We start from the raw sequence: 18,636 nt of genomic DNA, 5'->3' as shown, positions 1-18,636 counted from the left end.
GATAATACTGGTAATTAAACTAAATTCTGGCCGGTGGCTCACGCCTGTAATCCCAGCACTTTGGGAGGCGGAGGCGGGTGGCTCACAAGGTCAGGAGATTGAGACCAGCCTGGCTAACAAGGTGAAACCCCGTCTCTACTAAAAATACAAAATAATTAGCCTGGTGTGGTGGCGGGTGCCTGTAGTCCCACCTACTCTGGAGGCTGAGCCAGGAGAATGGCAAGAACCCGGCAGGAGGAGGTTGCAGTGAGCCGAGATGGCGCCACTGCACTCCAGCCTGGGTGACTACGTCTCCAAAAAAAATAAACAAATAAAAAACAAATAAAAAACTAAATTCTGTTAATCTCACACCGCTGGTTGACTGCTCTGGCCTAGTCTCAGCTACTAAATTTCTTCATACAGAACTGGCTCTCCTGGGTCCCTCCACTCACTTTTCCTGCTCCGTGCTCACGGCCTCCAGAAACCTCCCTCATCAGAAAGCCCAGGTTCCGCTAGTAGAAGTGCGCAGGCGTCACCGCGCATCCAGAAGCCACGTGTCAGGAGTCACGTGTCAGGTGCCACGTGTCAGGCGCCTAGTGGCTGGAGGCCGTTGGAGCGCCTGCGCAGCTTTTCCGAACGCCCCACGCCGGCGCGCAGCTCTCCCAGCGTCCCAAGAGCCACTTTCTCGCCAGGACGATGCTACAGCGGTTTTCAGCTTCCCTTCATCGTCGCTCCCACACTCATTTTTAGCCACTGCTGCCGGTTTTTATATCCTTCTCCATCATGCATCGTGAGCCTCCGAAGAAGAAGGCAGAAAAGCGGCTGTTTGAGGCCTCGTCTTTCGGGAAGGACCTTCTGGCCGGTGGAGTCGCGGCAGCTGTGTCCAAGACAGCGGTGGCGCCCATCGAGCGGGTGAAGCTGCTGCTGCAAGTGCAGGCGTCGTCGAAGCAGATCAGCCCGGAGGCGCGATACAAAGGCATGGTGGACTGCCTGGTGCGGATTCCTCGCGAGCAGGGTGCGTAAAGGCAGGCCGCCCCGTCAGCCTCTCCCGGCGCCCCCATCAGCTTCCCAGAGAAGAGGGGTGGCTGGGAGGGGCACGATTGTGGGCCCCACAACCATGGTTACAGCTGTCGGTAATGAATTTGCTTCTTGCCCTTCCAGAATTTAGTTTCTGAACCTAACAGGCTCTGTTTTTCCAGGGCTGCCTTGGTCCTGACCAAGTCCTGGTACAGGGGAAACCACTGTCTTATCTTTATCTAATCTGCTGCAGCGCGATTTACACCTTGGTGCACCTGTACCAGGTCCAAAAGGAAAGTGGTTGACCTCCCAGGATTGAGGGAGATGCCCTTAGGCACTCTGCTATAACTAGTGTTGTAAGTTGCTTAAATATTTGTTGGTATAATCACCCCACTATGCTCCAGCGTTGGCAACAGAGCGAGACCTTGTCTCAAAAACTGTATGTGTATTTGTTGAAATAGTACGTCTAAGAGAAGTACAAATATGGAAGCACTGGGGCCTCTCAGTACTCTGAAACCTGTTAGTGAAAAGAGGTTCTGCTTATTCTTGAACTACTGAAGACCAAGGAGGCACTTCGTTCTGCCCAAGGAGGCACTTCGTTCTGCCCAAAATTCAAGGGGACGCTAAAACACACACACACACACAGACACACACACACACACACACACACACACACACACCCCCACACCCCCTCTCAGTCATCAAGATAAAAAGTATTTTAAGGCCAGGTGCGGTGGCTCGCGCCTATAATCCTAGCACTTTGGAAGGCCGAGGCGGGCAAATCACTTGAACTCGAGCTCAAGAGTTCTAGACGAGCCTGGCTAACATGTTGAAACCCCGTCTCTACTAAATATACAAAAATTAGCCGGGCATGGTGGCGCACGCCTGTAGTCCCAACTACTTGGGAGACACGATGCGGGGGTTTCAGGGAGCCCAGATGGCGCCACCTCACTCCAGACTGGATGACGGAGTGAGACCCTGTCTCAAAAAAACAAAACTTTAGGGTCCTTCCCTTTCCGAAGCCCCTTTCTTTCACTAGAGAGAGAGCTGCTCTCTTTTCTCTTTATTTTGTCTGTTAAACCTCCACTCCTAAAAACAGGAAAAAAAAAAAAAACCTTTGAACTATTTTAATACAATCTTTTAAAAAATCAAGTCATGCAAAAAAAATTCATAACCAACACAATATATACAAGTTTAAAACAAAGATGGGATCAGTATTACCAGCTTTTCTTTTTGCATCAAGTGCTGTCCTTATTTAAAATTTCATTTTTGTTCATCATGAATTTTTTCTATTAATATTGTAATGATTTAAAGGAATAAATAACAAAAGTGCTTGTGAGCCATCGCTGCAAAATGGCTCCCAAGTTAGCTAAAGGGATAAGTTTATCAGATATTTTTTATAATCCACCCATATAGTTGGGTTTAATAGAAAAATCTGTATGATCTTTTAAAAAGAAATAGACCTATTTATTGTGTATCCTCAACAAGAAATGAAGTGGCTTCAACTCCAGCGCAGACCTTTCTTTTAGTCCTGTTCTGGGGCCAGATAATGTCCCATTCAAAAAAGCACCTTGTCCCTGGGAATGCTAGGGATGTGGTTACAACTCTTCCAGACCTGTGGCGTGGAGTATATGGGGTAAGGGGTAGAAACTTAATGCATCGTCTGGGAGCTAAGCTCGGATCTTTCATAGTTTGCCTCTCTTCACTCTTTCATTTAATTAAAGCAAGCTTCTCATTTCGCCTGAGATTTTTTCAGGAAAAGCAAGGAACCTGTCTCTTCTTCATTTATATTCTAAGACTTCTGAAGAGAAGTAGGGGCCTGTTATTGGCTTTTCTGCTTTAAATATTTTGTCAGGTAAAATGAAGTATTCTGATCAGTTAGGGCTGACTAGTGCTAATTTATTTTATATTTTAAATGTTTTTCACAATATTTAAACCTAAACATATTCAGTATGGCTCTTGTAAGTTCATGTCATTCTCAAATTTATCCTGGTCCCTGCTTTCTTTACCTTCCAAGATGAGAGCATCATTAAGTAGAACTTGAAGATGTTTTCTGTTATATATAAAGCTTTATGAAGGTACCATGGTGTATCCTATGCTAAGAGATCAGTAATTTACAACAAGGATACTATTGCCATCTAGAGGCAGTTTTGGAAACTTGTGGGGCAATTTTTTTTATTTAGCACAAAGATAGAGGGTTGTAATCGTACATTACAATGATATGAAAGGCAAGGGCCAGGGATGTTAAACATCCTGCTGCTATATCCCAGCCAGTCATACACAGTGAAGATTTATCCTGCAATCTGAATGACTTTTAGATCTCCCCTTGCATATTCGTGTAGCAGTGAAACATGTTTATGATTCTCTAAGCCTAGAAATAACTTAACTCTGATTTACTTATAAACACACATTGTCTGGGGCATGGTTTTAGTATACACTGATTCCAGTAATGCAGCTACCATATAAGGAAGTAGAGGAAAGATTGTACTTTCTTCTCTTCAGAAGTTTACTAAGAGTTGTTCATGGTTGCAAAAACTCATGTCAGCAACTCTGCTTATAGTATTTGGTCATTTATACAGGTTGAGTATCCGAAAAGCGTGGGACCAAAAGTTTTGGATTTTTTTATTTTTTCAGATTTTAGAATATTCGCATTATATTTACCAGATGAGCATCCCTAATTTAAAATCCAAAATGCTCTAATAAGCATTTCCTGTGCCCATCATGTCAGTGCTCAAAAAGTTTCAGATTTTGGAGAATTTTGGATTTTTGGATTAGTGATGCTCAACCTGTATCATCTGTATTTGTAGCTATTGAATCTATGATGATTGTATGTGTACTTGTACACGTACTTATTTGACATATTTCAAAATGTCAATATGCAGTTAATTACAAATGATTCTTTAAAAGTAGAAGCAAGCTTGACATATTTTGGTATGGTCATGACCTACCAACTTACTTATTTTAAAACATAAATTTCTTGCAATTTGCCTTCTCTTTCTTCTTTGAAAGTCAAGGCACATGCCCATCTCAAGTGTTCTGAAGATTGTTTTTATGTTTTCTCTAATTTTATTCACAACTTGTCCTTTCTTTAGGCAATGTAAAATGAGCTGGAGGAAGAGACATGAACTCAGAATTCACATATAGATGCTCTCTAGTTTCTTACCTTATCTCTGCTTTCTTTCCATTACAAGGATAGATCTCTGTATTCTTTCCTTGAGTATAGCTTTAAATATTGCTTTGAGTGTGTTTTGACACTTTTATAGGCTTTTCTTGGCTTATGAAAACTTCTGGATTTATCCTTATGTTATTCTTAAAGATTCATTATATTCTTTAATTGGTTCTATCACCTTCCAGCTTTGTATGTATACTTCTATTTAATGCTGTTTAAACCTTTATTATGCAAATAATGCATAATTATTGTAGAAAATTAGCAAATACAAAGAAGCAAAAAAAAAAATAACATCACTGCTAAAGTCACCATAGTTAACATTTTGGTTTTTCACTGAGCAAAATATGCATATGTAAATATATGTTTAATCAAAGAAACTGTCTTATTAGTATATTGTAAGTGTAGCCTTTTAAAGAACTGATCTTCTGGGTGTGGTGGCTCATGCCTGTAATCCCAGCACTTTGGGAGGCAGAGGTGGGCAGATCACTTGAGGCCAGGAGTTCAAGATCAGCCTGGCCGAGATGGTGAAACCCCATCTCTACTAAAAATACAAAAATTAGCTGGGCATGGTGGTGCATACCTGTAGTCCCAGTTACCTGGGAAGCTGAAGCACAAGAATCACTTGAACCTGGGAGGCACAGGCTTCAGTGAGCCAAGACTATGCCACTGCACTCCAGCCTGGGTGACAGAGCAAGACTGTCTCAAAAAAAAAAAAAAAAAAAAAAAAAAAAAAGATCCATACAGTCTCATTGTTACAAGCCTATCAGAACTCTTCTCTTTTAGGAGCTCATGTCATGAGTTTATCAGCTTTCATCTAAGCGTTTCCCAAACCCATTTTTCTGAAGACTTAGAACAGTGAGTTTTTTTAATATCCTATGGTCCATCTTGAAGATGCTATTTTGGAGTATGGGAAGAAAATATTAGGTATTTTACTTATATGTACTTTAAGTAAAATACAAAATAAATTTTACTGATATTTAATATATAAATTGGCATTGTCACCTGTGCTTGGGCCCAATGTCAGTTACATATCACAGGACATTAAGGGATCCTGAAAAAACGAGTGGGAGTTATACAGGGTAGAGGGAATGACAAGCACCCTTCCTCAAGAATATATTATTGGTTATGTTTGCCCAATTAAGTGAATTTATAGATTCTGTTATCAGGTTTTAACTAAATCCTCAAAACATGGACAAAACTTTGAAAAAGATTCTGCCATGAAAACCAAATCAAGGATAACACCAGTATCAAATGATGAACCACAAGAAAAAGACATAGCTGATGCCATTTACTCCAAGCAATGGCACTGATGCCATTTACTCCAAGAAATGGCATATTATTTCATCATTCAGATTATATTCAGTGTAGAAACAATGACAGTCTAATTGGACCTGAGACAAGAAGACTCTTTGAAATATAGATTCCTATATACTGTTCTTAAAAATGAACCTCACCCTAGCAATGCCTTGAGATAATAGCAAATGATGGTGTGAAAACATCCTAATTAGCAAGATATTTGAAAATATTGTTTTTCATCTTTCAAATAAATATTTAACTTTGCTCTAGTATCATCTAACATTCAAGTTTCCCTAACAACGCTATCGAAATAGCCTTTTATTATTTCCAATCTTCATATATTGTTTTTTTCTTTACAGTTTTTTATTGCTAACAGACATAGTTATTTGCTACCTATCTTCCTGGTCCCTCCCTCTTAAGATGTAAGCTCCGTAAGATCAGGAACATTGTTCCTAATGCTATCTCCAGCAGGCACAAAATGTCTGCTCTGGAGGAGGTACCAAATAAAAGTTTTTAAATGAAAAATCTTTATCTCATTCTTTAATTTATATTTTGGGTATGTTTTACAGATGTACATAATATGGTAGTATAGTTGCAAAGGTATATAATTTATTAATGTATACTATTTGGAAGTCATGCAGACTTTTTTTTAACTGATAGGCATATCATCAAAAGATGTTGAACCTTCTCTGCAAAAAAAAAAAAGTCGGTTTAGACTATGTATCCAAATATGCCTAACATTCTTGTTCTTGGCAAGGCCAGCCAATAAATGGCCCAGTAACTTTTTCCTGTCCCTTTTATTTCAATTCTTATTTATTTGTTCAAAATTAGGTTCAGAGCAGGTTTTTCTCATCCTTTTTAAATATCGAAGAAATTTTTTTCTTAGGAATTAGGTCAGAAACTTTTAAACTTTTATTTATTTATTTTTACTTTTAACAGAGAAAGAGGTCAACATCACTATATTTTTCTGTACCAATTTTGTGATCTATATTAGGAAACCATCCATTTATTCTGTATGACTAGAGAGTCAAAACATTCCTGCCATTGTATCACTTCTGCTTTAACCTTGTTTTATTCTAACCAAAAAGTACTGTTTTATCCAAAATGGATTTTTATATAGCGGCATTAGAAGTGCAGTAACACTAGACCTGGAGTTAAATGGACCTAGAACCAAGTCTCAGCCTTTCCCATACCTTGTAACTTTGAACAGTTTTTATTTAACCTTTCTCAGCCCCAGTTTCCTCAGCGGTATACTGGTATAGTAACTATACCTATCTGATATGGTGATATGGTAGTTGTGAGAATTAAAGAAGATAATGCATGTAAAATATTCAACGTGTGTCTATACCATAGTTAGTGCTCAAGTAATTGTAACTAATGTGTATGTGTGTGTTCCTGAATTTGTAAACATGTATTCCAGATGTTCATTTGTAAATGAAATAATTTGGGATAAACTTGCGTTACACATAGAGTAGATTTTGTAATCTATCCAAGGGAACTGGAACCTATGTAGTGCATAGCATATCTAAGTAGAGTTGAATTAAAACGCTGAAACCTGACTCCCAAATATAGTTAGAAATGCATTCAGAATTTTTACTTAGGGGCTCCTCCTGCGTTGTACTCTTAGCAGGGACATTGGAGTTTCTAACAGCAAGGTACAGCAGGGGCAAAGAAGGAAATAAGAATAAGATGTTTTAGTGTGATCTATGGCAAAAGAGGTTAAAACATGAGTTCTTAACCTGACACCTGGAGCTTCAGGGAATTCAAGAATTCTGTGACATCTATGTAAAACTATTTTATGTATGTGAGATTTTGTATTTTTTCTGGCCTAACCCATTAAGAATTGCCGCTGTACTACTTTAACAGTTTTCCTATTACACTTCTAGGGATTTGTTTGTAAATTTTCATTGAGATATTGACATTTCTTTTGATATAAATGGTTTTATTCGTGCAAATACAATTTTTCTCGAAGGAACACATTCTTCAGCCAACTCTAGCAAACCTCTTTAGTCATAAATCTGACACTCTGTCATCATGGTCTCATGTTAGTTTCCAGATGTCTTTATCATTAAAACCTTCTGTTTATGTTCAGTACACTAGTCAAAGTTACAAACCTTTCTACTACTTATTTTTTTAGATAGGGTCCTGCTCCATCGCCCAGGCCGGACTGCAGGGCACAATCGTGACTCAACTGCAGCCTGGAGTTTTGGTGTTCAAGAACTCCCACCTCAGCCTCCTCAGTAGCAGGGAACACAGGCCATGCCACCATGGCAGCTAAGTTTGTTTGGGGTTTGTTTTTTTTAGAGACAGGGTCTCACTGTGTTACTCAGGCTGGTCTCAAACTTCTGGCCTCAAGCAGTTCTTCCTCTTCAGCCTTCCAAGTCATTGGGGTTATAGGCATGAGCCACCATGCCTGGCTTGTACTACTATTATATATGATACTCATTTTTATATACTCAGCAATATAATCATAATTACAGAATTATAACTAATAACTCCTAGTCTGAAACCCATAATATCTCATACCAGTCAGCTGAATTGGCCATTTCCAAAGTGGCCATTAATAGTTAAAAAGTGATGTGTAAAATAGGCTTCAAAAGAGCCAGATTATTAGTTTTTTCCTTTAAACAGCTGATTTCAATTTTTTTTTTTTAGGACAGGGTCTCACTCTGTCCCCCAGGCTGAAGTGTGGTGGCACAATCACAGCTCAGTGCAGCCTTGGCCTCCCAGGGTCAAGCAATTCCCACCCCGGATTTAAGCATTTCTCATTCCTCAGCCTCCTGAGTAGCTGAGACTACAGACATGCACCCCCATACCCAGCTAATTTTTTGTATTTTAGTAGAGATAGATTTCAGCGTGTTGCCCAGGCTGGTCTCAAATTAAGCTCAGGCAATCTACCTAGCTCAGCCTCCCAAAGTGCTACGATTATAGGTGTGAGCCACCATGCCTGGCTGAAATTGTTTAATTTTCATATAATTTGTGGTTTTGAGATATCTTCTTGATATTGACTTCTATTTTTATTCTGTTGTGGTCTGAGAGTATGGTTGGTATAATTTCAATTTTGTGTATTTATAGAGACTTGCTTTATGGCTTAGCATGTGGTCAATCTTGGAGTATGTTCCATGTGTAGAAGAGAAGAATGTAATTCTCTGGTTGATGGGTGGAGTATTCTGTAGATGTCTGTTAGGTTCGAATGGTCAAGTGTGGAATTTTATTTGTTCATTTTCTGCCTTGATGGTCTGATGCTGTTGGTGGGGTGTTAAAGTCCCCCGCTCTTATTGTGTGACTGGCTAAGTCTTTTTGTAAGTGTAGAAGTACTTGTTTTATAAATCTGAGTGGTCCAAATGTTGGGTATGTATATATTTAGGATAGTTAAATCTTCTTGTTGAATTGAACCTTTTTCATTATGTAATGCACATCTTTGTCCTTTTTATTTTTGCTGGTTTAAACTCTGTTATATCTCATATAAGAATAATGATCCCTGCTCTTTTTTGTTTTTTATTTGCATGATCCTTTTCCAACCCTTTACTTTGAGCCTGTGGGTGTCGTTACATGTGAGATTGGTCTCTTGAAGACAGCAGACAGATGCATCTTGTTTTTTATCCAACTTGTCCCTCTGTACCTTTTAAATGGGCTGGTTAGATGTTTACATTGAAGGTTAATATTTGATATGTGAGGTTTTGATCATATTGTGAATTTGTTAGCTGGTTTCTTTGTATTTTATATTGTGTGGTTGCTTTCTAGGGTCTCTTGGCTATGTTCTTAATAGTGTTTTTGTGGTAGTGGATATTTTTCTTTCCTTTCCATATGTAGAGCTCCCTTAAGGATCTCTTGTCACCTGGTCTGGTGGTAACCAAATTCTCTTAGCACTTGCTTGCCTGGATAAGATTTTATCTATTCTTCATGTATAAAATTTAGTTTGGTGTGATATGATATTCTTGGTTTGAATTTTTCTTTAAGAATGCTGAAAATAGGACCCCAATCTCTCCTGGCTTATAATGTTTCTGCTAAGAAGGCTACTGTTAGCTTGACGGGTTTCTCTTTGTACATGATCTGACCTTTTCCTTTAGCTCTCCTTAAGATTTTTTCTTTAGTGTTGACCTTGGACATTCTGGTGACTATATGCCTTGGTGATGTTCATTTTGTCCAGTATCTCACAGGTGTTCTCTGGATTTCTCATATCTGGACAAAGATTAGGGAAATTTTCTTGAAGTATTTCATCAAATATGTTTTTTGGATTGTTTGCTTTTTCTTTTTCTCTCTCAGGAATGCCAGTATCTTGTAGGTTTGGCTGCTTTACATAATCTTATATTTCTCAAAGACTTTGTTCATTTATTAAAATTCTTTTTTTCTGTATTTTTGTCTAACTGGGTTAGTTAAAAAGACCAGTCTTCAAGCTCTGCATTTCTTTCTTCTGCTTGGTCCAGTCAATTGATAATTTTTTAATTGTATTTTGAAATTTCTTAAGTAAGCTTTTCAATTCCATAAGATCTGATTGATTTCTTTTGAAGATGTTTATCTCTTCTTTCATTTCCCAGATTACTTTAGAAGTTTGTGTCTATTTTCAACCATCTTTTGGATCTTGTTGAGCTTCCTTGCAATTCATGCTTTGAATTCTTAGTCATTTCTGAGTTTCCATTTTGGCTAGGAACCATTGCTTGACAGCTAGTGTGATCCTTTGGTGGTGTTACATTCACATTTTTTGTGGTGCCCGATTTCTTGCCCTGTTCCTTCTCATCTGGGGACACTAGTGCTTCCAATTTTTGTAGTCATTTTAATGAAGGTAGGATTTTTTCTTCTTCTATGGGCTATGGGATCCCACCTACAGGCCAGTAGATGGCATGTACAGCTAAGTCAACTGAGGCAAACACAGCTACATATATACTTAACCCTTATTTACTGGGAGAAAGGATGGGCCAGGCTGATGATTCAGGTGAGCAGATGGTCAGAATGCCTGGAAATCTGCCTGGTTGTGGAGCAGAGACAGCCCCACTTCACCACAATGTCTGCTCAGGAAAGATGGGGCAGCTCAGACTGCTGATCATGGCAAGTAGGTGCTCTGCCTGCCTGAGTGTGAAGCTGAGAAAGCCCCCTCCACACAGATCTCTGCAAAGGAAGGGTGGGGTGACTCAGGCTGCCAATGCAGGTGAGCAGGTTCTTTGAATGCCTGGAGATCTGACTGTGTATGGAGCAGAGAGGGTCCCACGGCACCACAATCTCTGCACAGAAAGGGTAGGGTGGCTCAGGCTGCTCATCTAGGTGAGTGGGTGCTCCAAATGCCTGGAGATCTCTTTGGTTTCTTTCATCAATTTTTTAAAACTTTTTGGCGTACAGATCTATCACCTCTTTGGTTAAATTTATTCCTAATGTTTTGTTTATGCTATTGTGAATGATACTGTTTTATTACTTTTTCAGGTAGTTCATTGTTAGTATATAGAAACGTGATTGATTTTTCTGTGTTGATTTTATACCCTGAAACTTCACTGAATTATTAGTCTAATAGTTTGTTGGCATATTTAGAGTTTTCTGTATGTAAGATCATGTCATCTGCAAACAGAGACAGTTTAACTTCTTTTCAATTTGGATACTTTTCTTTTTTTTTTTTTTTTTTCTAATTACTCTGGCTAGAACTTAAGGTACTATATTGAATCGAAGTGCAAAAGTGGATCCCTTTGTCTTATTCCTGATCTCAGAAGAAAGTTTTCAGCTTTTCTCCACAGAGTATGATGTTATCTGTGAGCTTGTCATATATGACATTTACTGTGTTACAGTACGTTGCTTCTATACCTAAGTTGTTGAAAGTTTTTATTAGGTAAAGATAAATTCTGTCAAATGCTTCTTCAGCATTTTTTGAGATGCTCATATGGTTTTTGTCCTTCATTCTGTTAATGTAGTATATCACATTTACCAATTTGTGCATGTTGAGCCATCCTTGCATCCCAAGGATAAATCCCACTTGGTTGTGGTGAATGAGCCTTTTATCACTATATTGAATTCAATTTGGTAGTATTTTGTTGAGGATTTCTGCATGTTTGTTCATTGGAATATTGGCCTGCAATTTTCTTTTCTTGTAGTATTTTGGTTGGCTTTGGTACCAGGGTAATGTTGGCCTTGTAAAAGGAATTTAGCAGAATTCAGCTGTGAAATCATCAGATCCTGGGCTTTTCTTTATTGTTAAGTTTGTGATTACTGATTCAGTCATTGTTTGTTCAAATATTTATTCATGATTCAGACTTGGTAGATTATGTTTCTATAAATTTATCAGTTTCATCTATATTATTTAATTTCTTGGTATATAATTGTTCATAGCAATCTCTTATGACCCTTTGTATTACTGTAGTGTTAGTGGTAAGGTATCTTCTTTCACTTATAATTTTACTTACATGAGTCTCCTCTCTTTTTTTCTTAAGTCTAGCTAGAGGTTTGTCAATTTTGTTTATCTTCTTCTAATAAAATACCAACCAGCACTGGATCTGAAAAAAATAAACTCTTAATTTGATTGATATTTCTCTTTTTTATAGTCTCTATTTCATTTATTTCTGCCATTGAAACCAGCTCAATTGGCCCATGGAACTGATGTTTAGTGTTTATCATTAATAAACCAAGAAATTGACCTTCTCAGTCTTAAAACTTGAGAAACTCGTATTTGTCATATCTGAGTTCCTTTCTCAGGAAAACAACCTTTGGGCCTCCCAGATAGTATCAAGGAACAGAAACTTACCAGATCACCACATCTGTACATTGAGACACTGACCCCTCACCTGTCATGATTGCCTGATTGATTACTTGTTGACCAAGTCATTCTTCTTATTCCTCCCTAATTCTTGCTTTCCCACACATAGTTGCATTTATTTTCTGCTATATAAACTCCTAATTTTAGTGTGTGAAAGAGATGGATTTGAGATTGATCTGTTCTCCTCAGACACAGCACCCAAAAAAGCCTTCTTCCCTGGTAATACGCATCGTCTCTATGATTGACTTTCTGTGCAATGAGCAGCAGGACCTAGACTAAACCCTTGGCATTTCGGTAACACTAATTTTTATTATTTCCCTCCTTCTTCTAACTTTGGACTTAGTTTGTTCTTTTTCTAGCTCCTTGTGGTATAATATTAGGTTATTTGAGATCTTTCTTCTTTATAACACATGCATTTATTGCTATAAACTTCTCTCTTAACTGCTTTTGATGCATCTATAAGTGTTGGTATGTTGTGTTTCAGTTTTATCCCAAGATTTAATTTTCCTATTCATTTCTTCTTTGACCCATTGGTTGTTAAGAGCATGTTGTTTAATTTCCACGTATTTGTGAACTTTTTAATTATCTTCCTGTTCAAAAATTGTTAGAGCAGTTTCTTTTTTAATAAAGCATCTATTATAATAATTTTAGAACTTTTCTGTGATTTGTTTCTCCAGAAATCCAGGCCTAGAGTAGAGTTTTGGAGTCAGACAGAAAGCCTGATTTTAAATCTTGGTTGGCTAGTAATCCTCAGACAGTTTTTCTTTTTTCTTTTCTTTTTTTTTTTTTTTTTTTTTTTTGTTTTAAAGACAGGTTCTCATTCTGTCACCCATGCTGGAATGTGGTTGTGTGATCATAGCTCACTGCGGCCTCTACATCCTCAGCTCAAGAAATCCTCCTACTTCAGCCTCCTAAGTAGTTGGAACTACAGGCATGTGCCACTGCACATGGCTAATTTATTTTTTTAATTTTTTGTAGAGATGCGGTCTTACAGTGTTGCCCAGGCTGGTCTTGAATTCTTGAACTGAAGCAGTCCTCCCATTTTGACCTCCCAAAGTGCTGGAATTACAGGCGTGAGCCACTGTACCTAGCCTAGTTTTTAAACTTTTTAAAGTTTCACTTTGTATATACTTAAAATGGGTGCTGTTAGAGAACCTACATAATAAGCATAATTGATTAAATGATATACATGTAAATTCTTTGCCAGTGACTGGTTCGTATAGTGAATGCTCAGTAAGTAGTAGTTGTTACCATCACATGTTGAATACCCGAGTAAAGATGGAGTCAGCTGTTGGAGTCAGATTATTTCTTTGCCATTAAATATGCTTCTGAATTGTTTTTGTGCAGTCACTTTATATTCAGCCTTGGGTTCACCAAGATTCTTTACTTTTTCCCACAGGGTTAATGTTACTTATTTAACAAATAAGTATCTTTCCCTCTATGTACTTACCTAATCTAACTTTGTTCAATTCTGAGCACTACCCCAGTTAACTGAGATTATTTTCTTTTGAATCTTTATTTTTAAAAGACTGATTCTGGGTATTCTCCAAACTGGTGCTAGAGGTATCCTGTTCAGAACAGCAAGGCCAAAGCATTTTACGATTTGTAATCTAGTGAAAACAACCAAGGCTATTGAAGAGCTAGCCTGCCATGCTCTAGGGCAGCTCTATATCATAAGGATAGTCCTGAATTTTAAGGGGTACACAATGAATTATATTCCCCAAGGTTGGTCAGTCCCTGGAGAATTCAGGTAGGGAGATTACAGGCCTCAAAGATTTCTTCCAATCTCTTCCTCAGTTGTCTAGAAACTGCCTAGAATTGAAATGGATCCCTTTTCTGGATAAGTTTTAACACCCATTCAAAAATGGTTCCAGATCATAAAGATAAGGGCACTTTAGATTATTTTATCCTGTTCTCATTCTCATAAGTATATGTACAAATCAGTAAGTGGATTTATTCTGTCATACTCATTTGTATAACAGCCTTACCACCATAGGTGTTGTACATCAGGAATTGGGAGTGAGCCTAAGGGTTACTAGCCTTTGACAAATACTACTGAGCTCTGTTTTTCTGCTAGTAAAGAGCCCTATATTCAACTGATACCACTTTCCATTAGTTTTTAGGTATTCAAAGCTCTTTATTTGAAATTTTTTTAAAAATGGAATGGGGTGCAATAGAGTTAACACTACCTTTTTATTTTTCAATGGAGACACACATTTTAGAAAACTTTTTCTCATAAGAAAGAGTATGTTTTAGAAGTTCATATCGCTAAATTTGTTAAAACTGTGGCAATTGTTCAATAATAATACAATGTAGGTTTATGTATTTGTATGTTTCCTTCTATAGGTTTCTTCAGTTTTTGGCGTGGCAATTTGGCAAATGTTATTCGGTATTTTCCAACACAAGCTCTAAACTTTGCATTTAAGGACAAATACAAGCAGCTGTTCATGTCTGGAGTTAATAAAGAAAAACAGGTAATTATATTTTTTTTACTTTTTCCTTGCAATATAGAAATTTTCCATCCAATATAAATTTCCTATCCAATGTAAATATATTTCACTATCTCTACAATTTTCTTTAAAATGGTTAGATTTGTCTTAACTGTAATGTTTTATTTGGGGGGAAGGTGCTCAAGTAGTGGGAAAAAATAATAAGTGTGTATTGTTACAAAAATCGTAAGGGATCTTTTGTCTCAAGACAGTATTTTTTGAATAAATATTACACTTAATGTAATTTCATCTTATCACTGTTTTGCACTGGGGAAACACAGCATTTTGTCTGCTTATTTTAAGCACAGAAAGAAATCAACAAGTACGTAGTTCCTATTACTGAGGTAATTTATATCCTGAAGAAGTAAATTATTTCTTCTTTGAGAATAAAGATATATTTAGGTGAGATTAAAGCATATAGGAAGTCCAAATTGAGCAAAACTGGAAAATGATAAATTTAAACTAGAGAATTCTTTTTATTGCAAGGATAATTTTTGGTTTTCAAACTAATTACTCCCTGGGTTACAAAATCTCAATTTCAAACTTTCCTACTCATATAAACTACATGTCATTTATTCTGATTTCTATTTGTTTGGTTGTATCCAATACACTATACTATCTACATTACTCCCGAGATCTTCCCCTCACTCTTACAAAATCTCCCTTCCCCCTCATCTTTTGTCTTTTTCTCACTGTCATTCCTCACCTCCCACTCCTGCCTCAGCCAACTAAGCTATCTTAGAAGGTTTTTTAAAAGCAAGTCTTTGTAGAACATTTCTTTGTTGCTGCTTCATTAAATTTCCTTTTATGCTCTGTATTCCCTTTTTTCACAGTTCTATTTTATTAAGTTGTTCATTGAATGCTTTGCGCTTTGGCCAGGGTGGTGGGGCGGGGTGAGGGGACGCAGGTAGAAAGGTAACCAAGAAAATTCCCTAGACTTAGAATTGGAAGGTTTAAGATTTGGATCTTATGTAGCTACATGAGGTTTTTTTACTTTTATTTTAGGTTTGGGGGTACATGTCAAGGTTTGCTTTATAGGTAAACTCGTGTCACAGGGGTTTTTTGTACAGATAATTTCATCACTCAAGTATTAAGCCTAGCACCCAATAGTTATTTTTCTTGCATCTCTCCATCCTCCCACCCCCCACCCTAAAGTAGATCCCAATATCTGTTTTTTCCTTCTTTGTATTCATAAGTTCTCATCATTTAGCTCCCACTTATAAGTGAGAACATGCAGTATTTGGTTTTCTGTTCCTGCATTAGTTTGCTAAGGATAATAGCCTCCAGCTCTGTTCATGTTCCCACAAAAGATACGATTTTTTTTTTATGGCTGCATAGTATTGCATGTTATATATGTACCACATTTTCTTTATCCAATCTGCCATTTGTGGGCACTTAAGTTGATTCCAGGTTTTTGCTATTGTGAGTAGCGCTACAATGAACATTCGCATACATGTGTCTTTATAGTAGAATGATTTATGTTACTCTGGGTATATACCCAGTAATGATACTTCTGTTTTTAGCTCTTTGAGGAATCGCTATACTGCTTTCCACAATGGTCCAACTAATTTACACTCCCACCAACAGTATATAAGTGTTCCCTTTTCTCCACAACCTCGCCATCTATTATTTTTTGACTTTTTAATAGTAGCCATTCTGACTATGAGACAGTATCACATTGTGGTTTTGATTTGCATTTTTCTGATGATCAGTGATACTGAGCCTTTTTCATATGGTTGTTGGCCATGTGTATGTCTTTTTTAAAAAAGTGTCTGTTCACGTCCTTTGCCCACTTTTTAGTGGGGTTGTTTTTCTGTTGCAAATTTTTTTTAAGTTCTTGTAGATGCTAGATAGTAGACCATTGTCAGTTTGCAAATATTTTCTCCCATTCTGTAGGTTGTCTGTTTACTCTGTTAATAGTTTCTTTTACTTTGCAGAAGCTCTTAAGTTTAGATCCTATTTGTCAATTTTTGCTTTTGTTGCAGTTGCTTTTGGTGTCTTTTTCATGAAATCTTTGCCCATTCCTATGTCAAGGATGATATTGCCTGGGTTGTCTTCCATGGTTTTTTTAGTTTTGGGTTTTACATTTAACTCTTTAATCCATCTTGAGTTGATTTTTATATATAGTGTAAGGAAGGAGTCCAACTTTAATCTTCCGTATATGGCTAGCCCACCACTATTTATTGAATAAGGAGTCCTTTCCTCATTACTTGTTTTTGTCAGCTTTGTCAAAGATTAAATGACTGTAGGTATGCAGTTTTATTTCTGGGCTCTCTATTCTGTTCCATTGGCCTTAGTACCATGCTGTTTTGGTTACTTTAGCCCAGTTCTATAGTTCGAAGTTGGGTAAAATGATACCTCTAGCTTCATTCTTTTTGCTTAGGATTGCCTTGGCCATTCGGGCTCTTTTTTGGTTACATATGAATTTTTAAACGGTTTTTTCTAGTTCTGTGAAGAATGACATTGGTAATTTGATAGGAATAGCATTGAATCTGTAAATTGCTTGGCGTGGTGGTGCATTCCTGTAATCCTAGCTACTAGAGAGGCTGAGGCAGGAGAATCGCTTGAACCCAGGCGGTGGAGGTTGCAGTGAGCCGAGATCGTGCCATTGCACTCCAGCCTGGTGACAGAGCAAGACCCCGTCTCAAAAAAAAAAACTAAAAATAGAACTCCCACAGTATTCAGCAGTCCCACTACTGGGTTATATTTCCAAAGGAGTTGAAATCAGCATGATGAAGAGAGATCTGCACAATCTGCAGTCTTGTTTATTGCAGCATTATTCACGATAGCTAGGATATGGAAGCAACCTAAGTGTCCACGAGCAGATGAATAGATAAAGAAAATGTATGTATTCAGTGGAATATTATTCAGCCTTATAGAAGACAGAAATTCTGTCATTTGTGACGTGGAATAACCAACTAAGTGAAGTAAGCCAGGTGCAGAAAGACAAATACTGCTACTGACTTTTGTACATCCCACTTATATATGGAATTTTAAAATGTTGATCTCATAGAAGCAAAGTAGACTGGTGGTTTCTGGGGTGGATGGAGGGTCGGGAGATGAGGAATGGGGAGATGTTGCTCAAAGGGTACAAAGTTTCATTTAGACAGGAGGAATAAGTTTTAGGGCTCTGTTGTACACCATAAGACTGTAGTTAATAATAATGTATATTTCAAAATTGCTAAAAGAGTAGGTTTTAAATGTTCTCACCACAAAAATTTAAGTATGCGATATATATGTTAATTAGCTTGGCACTCAACAATATAAATATATATCAAAATTCCACATTGTACCCCATAAATACATACAATTGTCAACTAAAAAAATTTTTAAGTCATTGATACTTTTAGCCATTGTACCTAAAAATTTTTTAAGTCATTGATACAACACAGTAAGATATCACTAAATACCTACAATAATGACAACACCAAATTGGTCACAGTGCAGAGAAACCAAATCACTCTTACATTGCTTGTGGAATGTGAAATGACATTGCCACTCTGGAAAAAAGTATGGCGATTTCTTAGAAACTACATGCACCCACCATATGATGCATGTTTACACTTTTGGGTGGGAATTTATCCTGAAGAAATGAAAATTTATGTTTATACAAAAACCAGTGTACACAATGTTCAATAGCAGCTTTTCTTGCAATAGGCAAAATCTAGAAACAACTCAGATGTCCTTCAGTAGGCAAATGGTTAAACTATGGTAAATCACATCATGGGATATTACTCAGCAATAGAAAGGAAGAAAATTTTAAAATAATAGATTCAGGGGATACATGCACGTTTGTTACATGGGCATATTGTGTAATGCTGGGGTTTGGGCATCTGTTGAACCCATCAACCAAGTAGTCAACATACTACCCAACAGGTAGCTTTTTAACCCTTCCCCCCTTTCCTCCCTACTTTTAGAGTTGCCAGTGTCTATTGTTTCTACCTTTATGTCCA

The 18,636-nt window shown here is 37.5% G+C and overlaps 1 protein-coding gene across 2 annotated transcripts in view; it reads left to right on the top strand.

Moving 5' to 3' along the window:
* The first annotated feature begins 278 nt into the window (after positions 1-278).
* Positions 279-18,636, top strand: part of SLC25A31 (solute carrier family 25 member 31) — a 33,192-nt gene continuing 14,834 nt past the window's right edge. Inside the window, exons 1-2 of one of the 2 annotated variants that reach the window (XM_050792366.1) lie at positions 279-994; positions 14,541-14,668. In XM_050792366.1, coding sequence (XP_050648323.1) covers positions 763-994; positions 14,541-14,668 — 360 coding nt within the window. In that variant the 5' untranslated portion in view covers positions 279-762. The remainder of the gene's footprint in view (positions 995-14,540; positions 14,669-18,636) is intronic. The other variant, XM_050792365.1, reaches the window with a different exon arrangement.

Source organism: Macaca thibetana, chromosome 5 (assembly GCF_024542745.1).
Source record: "Macaca thibetana thibetana isolate TM-01 chromosome 5, ASM2454274v1, whole genome shotgun sequence".
Taxonomy (NCBI): domain Eukaryota; kingdom Metazoa; phylum Chordata; class Mammalia; order Primates; family Cercopithecidae; genus Macaca; species Macaca thibetana.
This window is presented reverse-complemented; position numbering and strand designations above follow the sequence as displayed.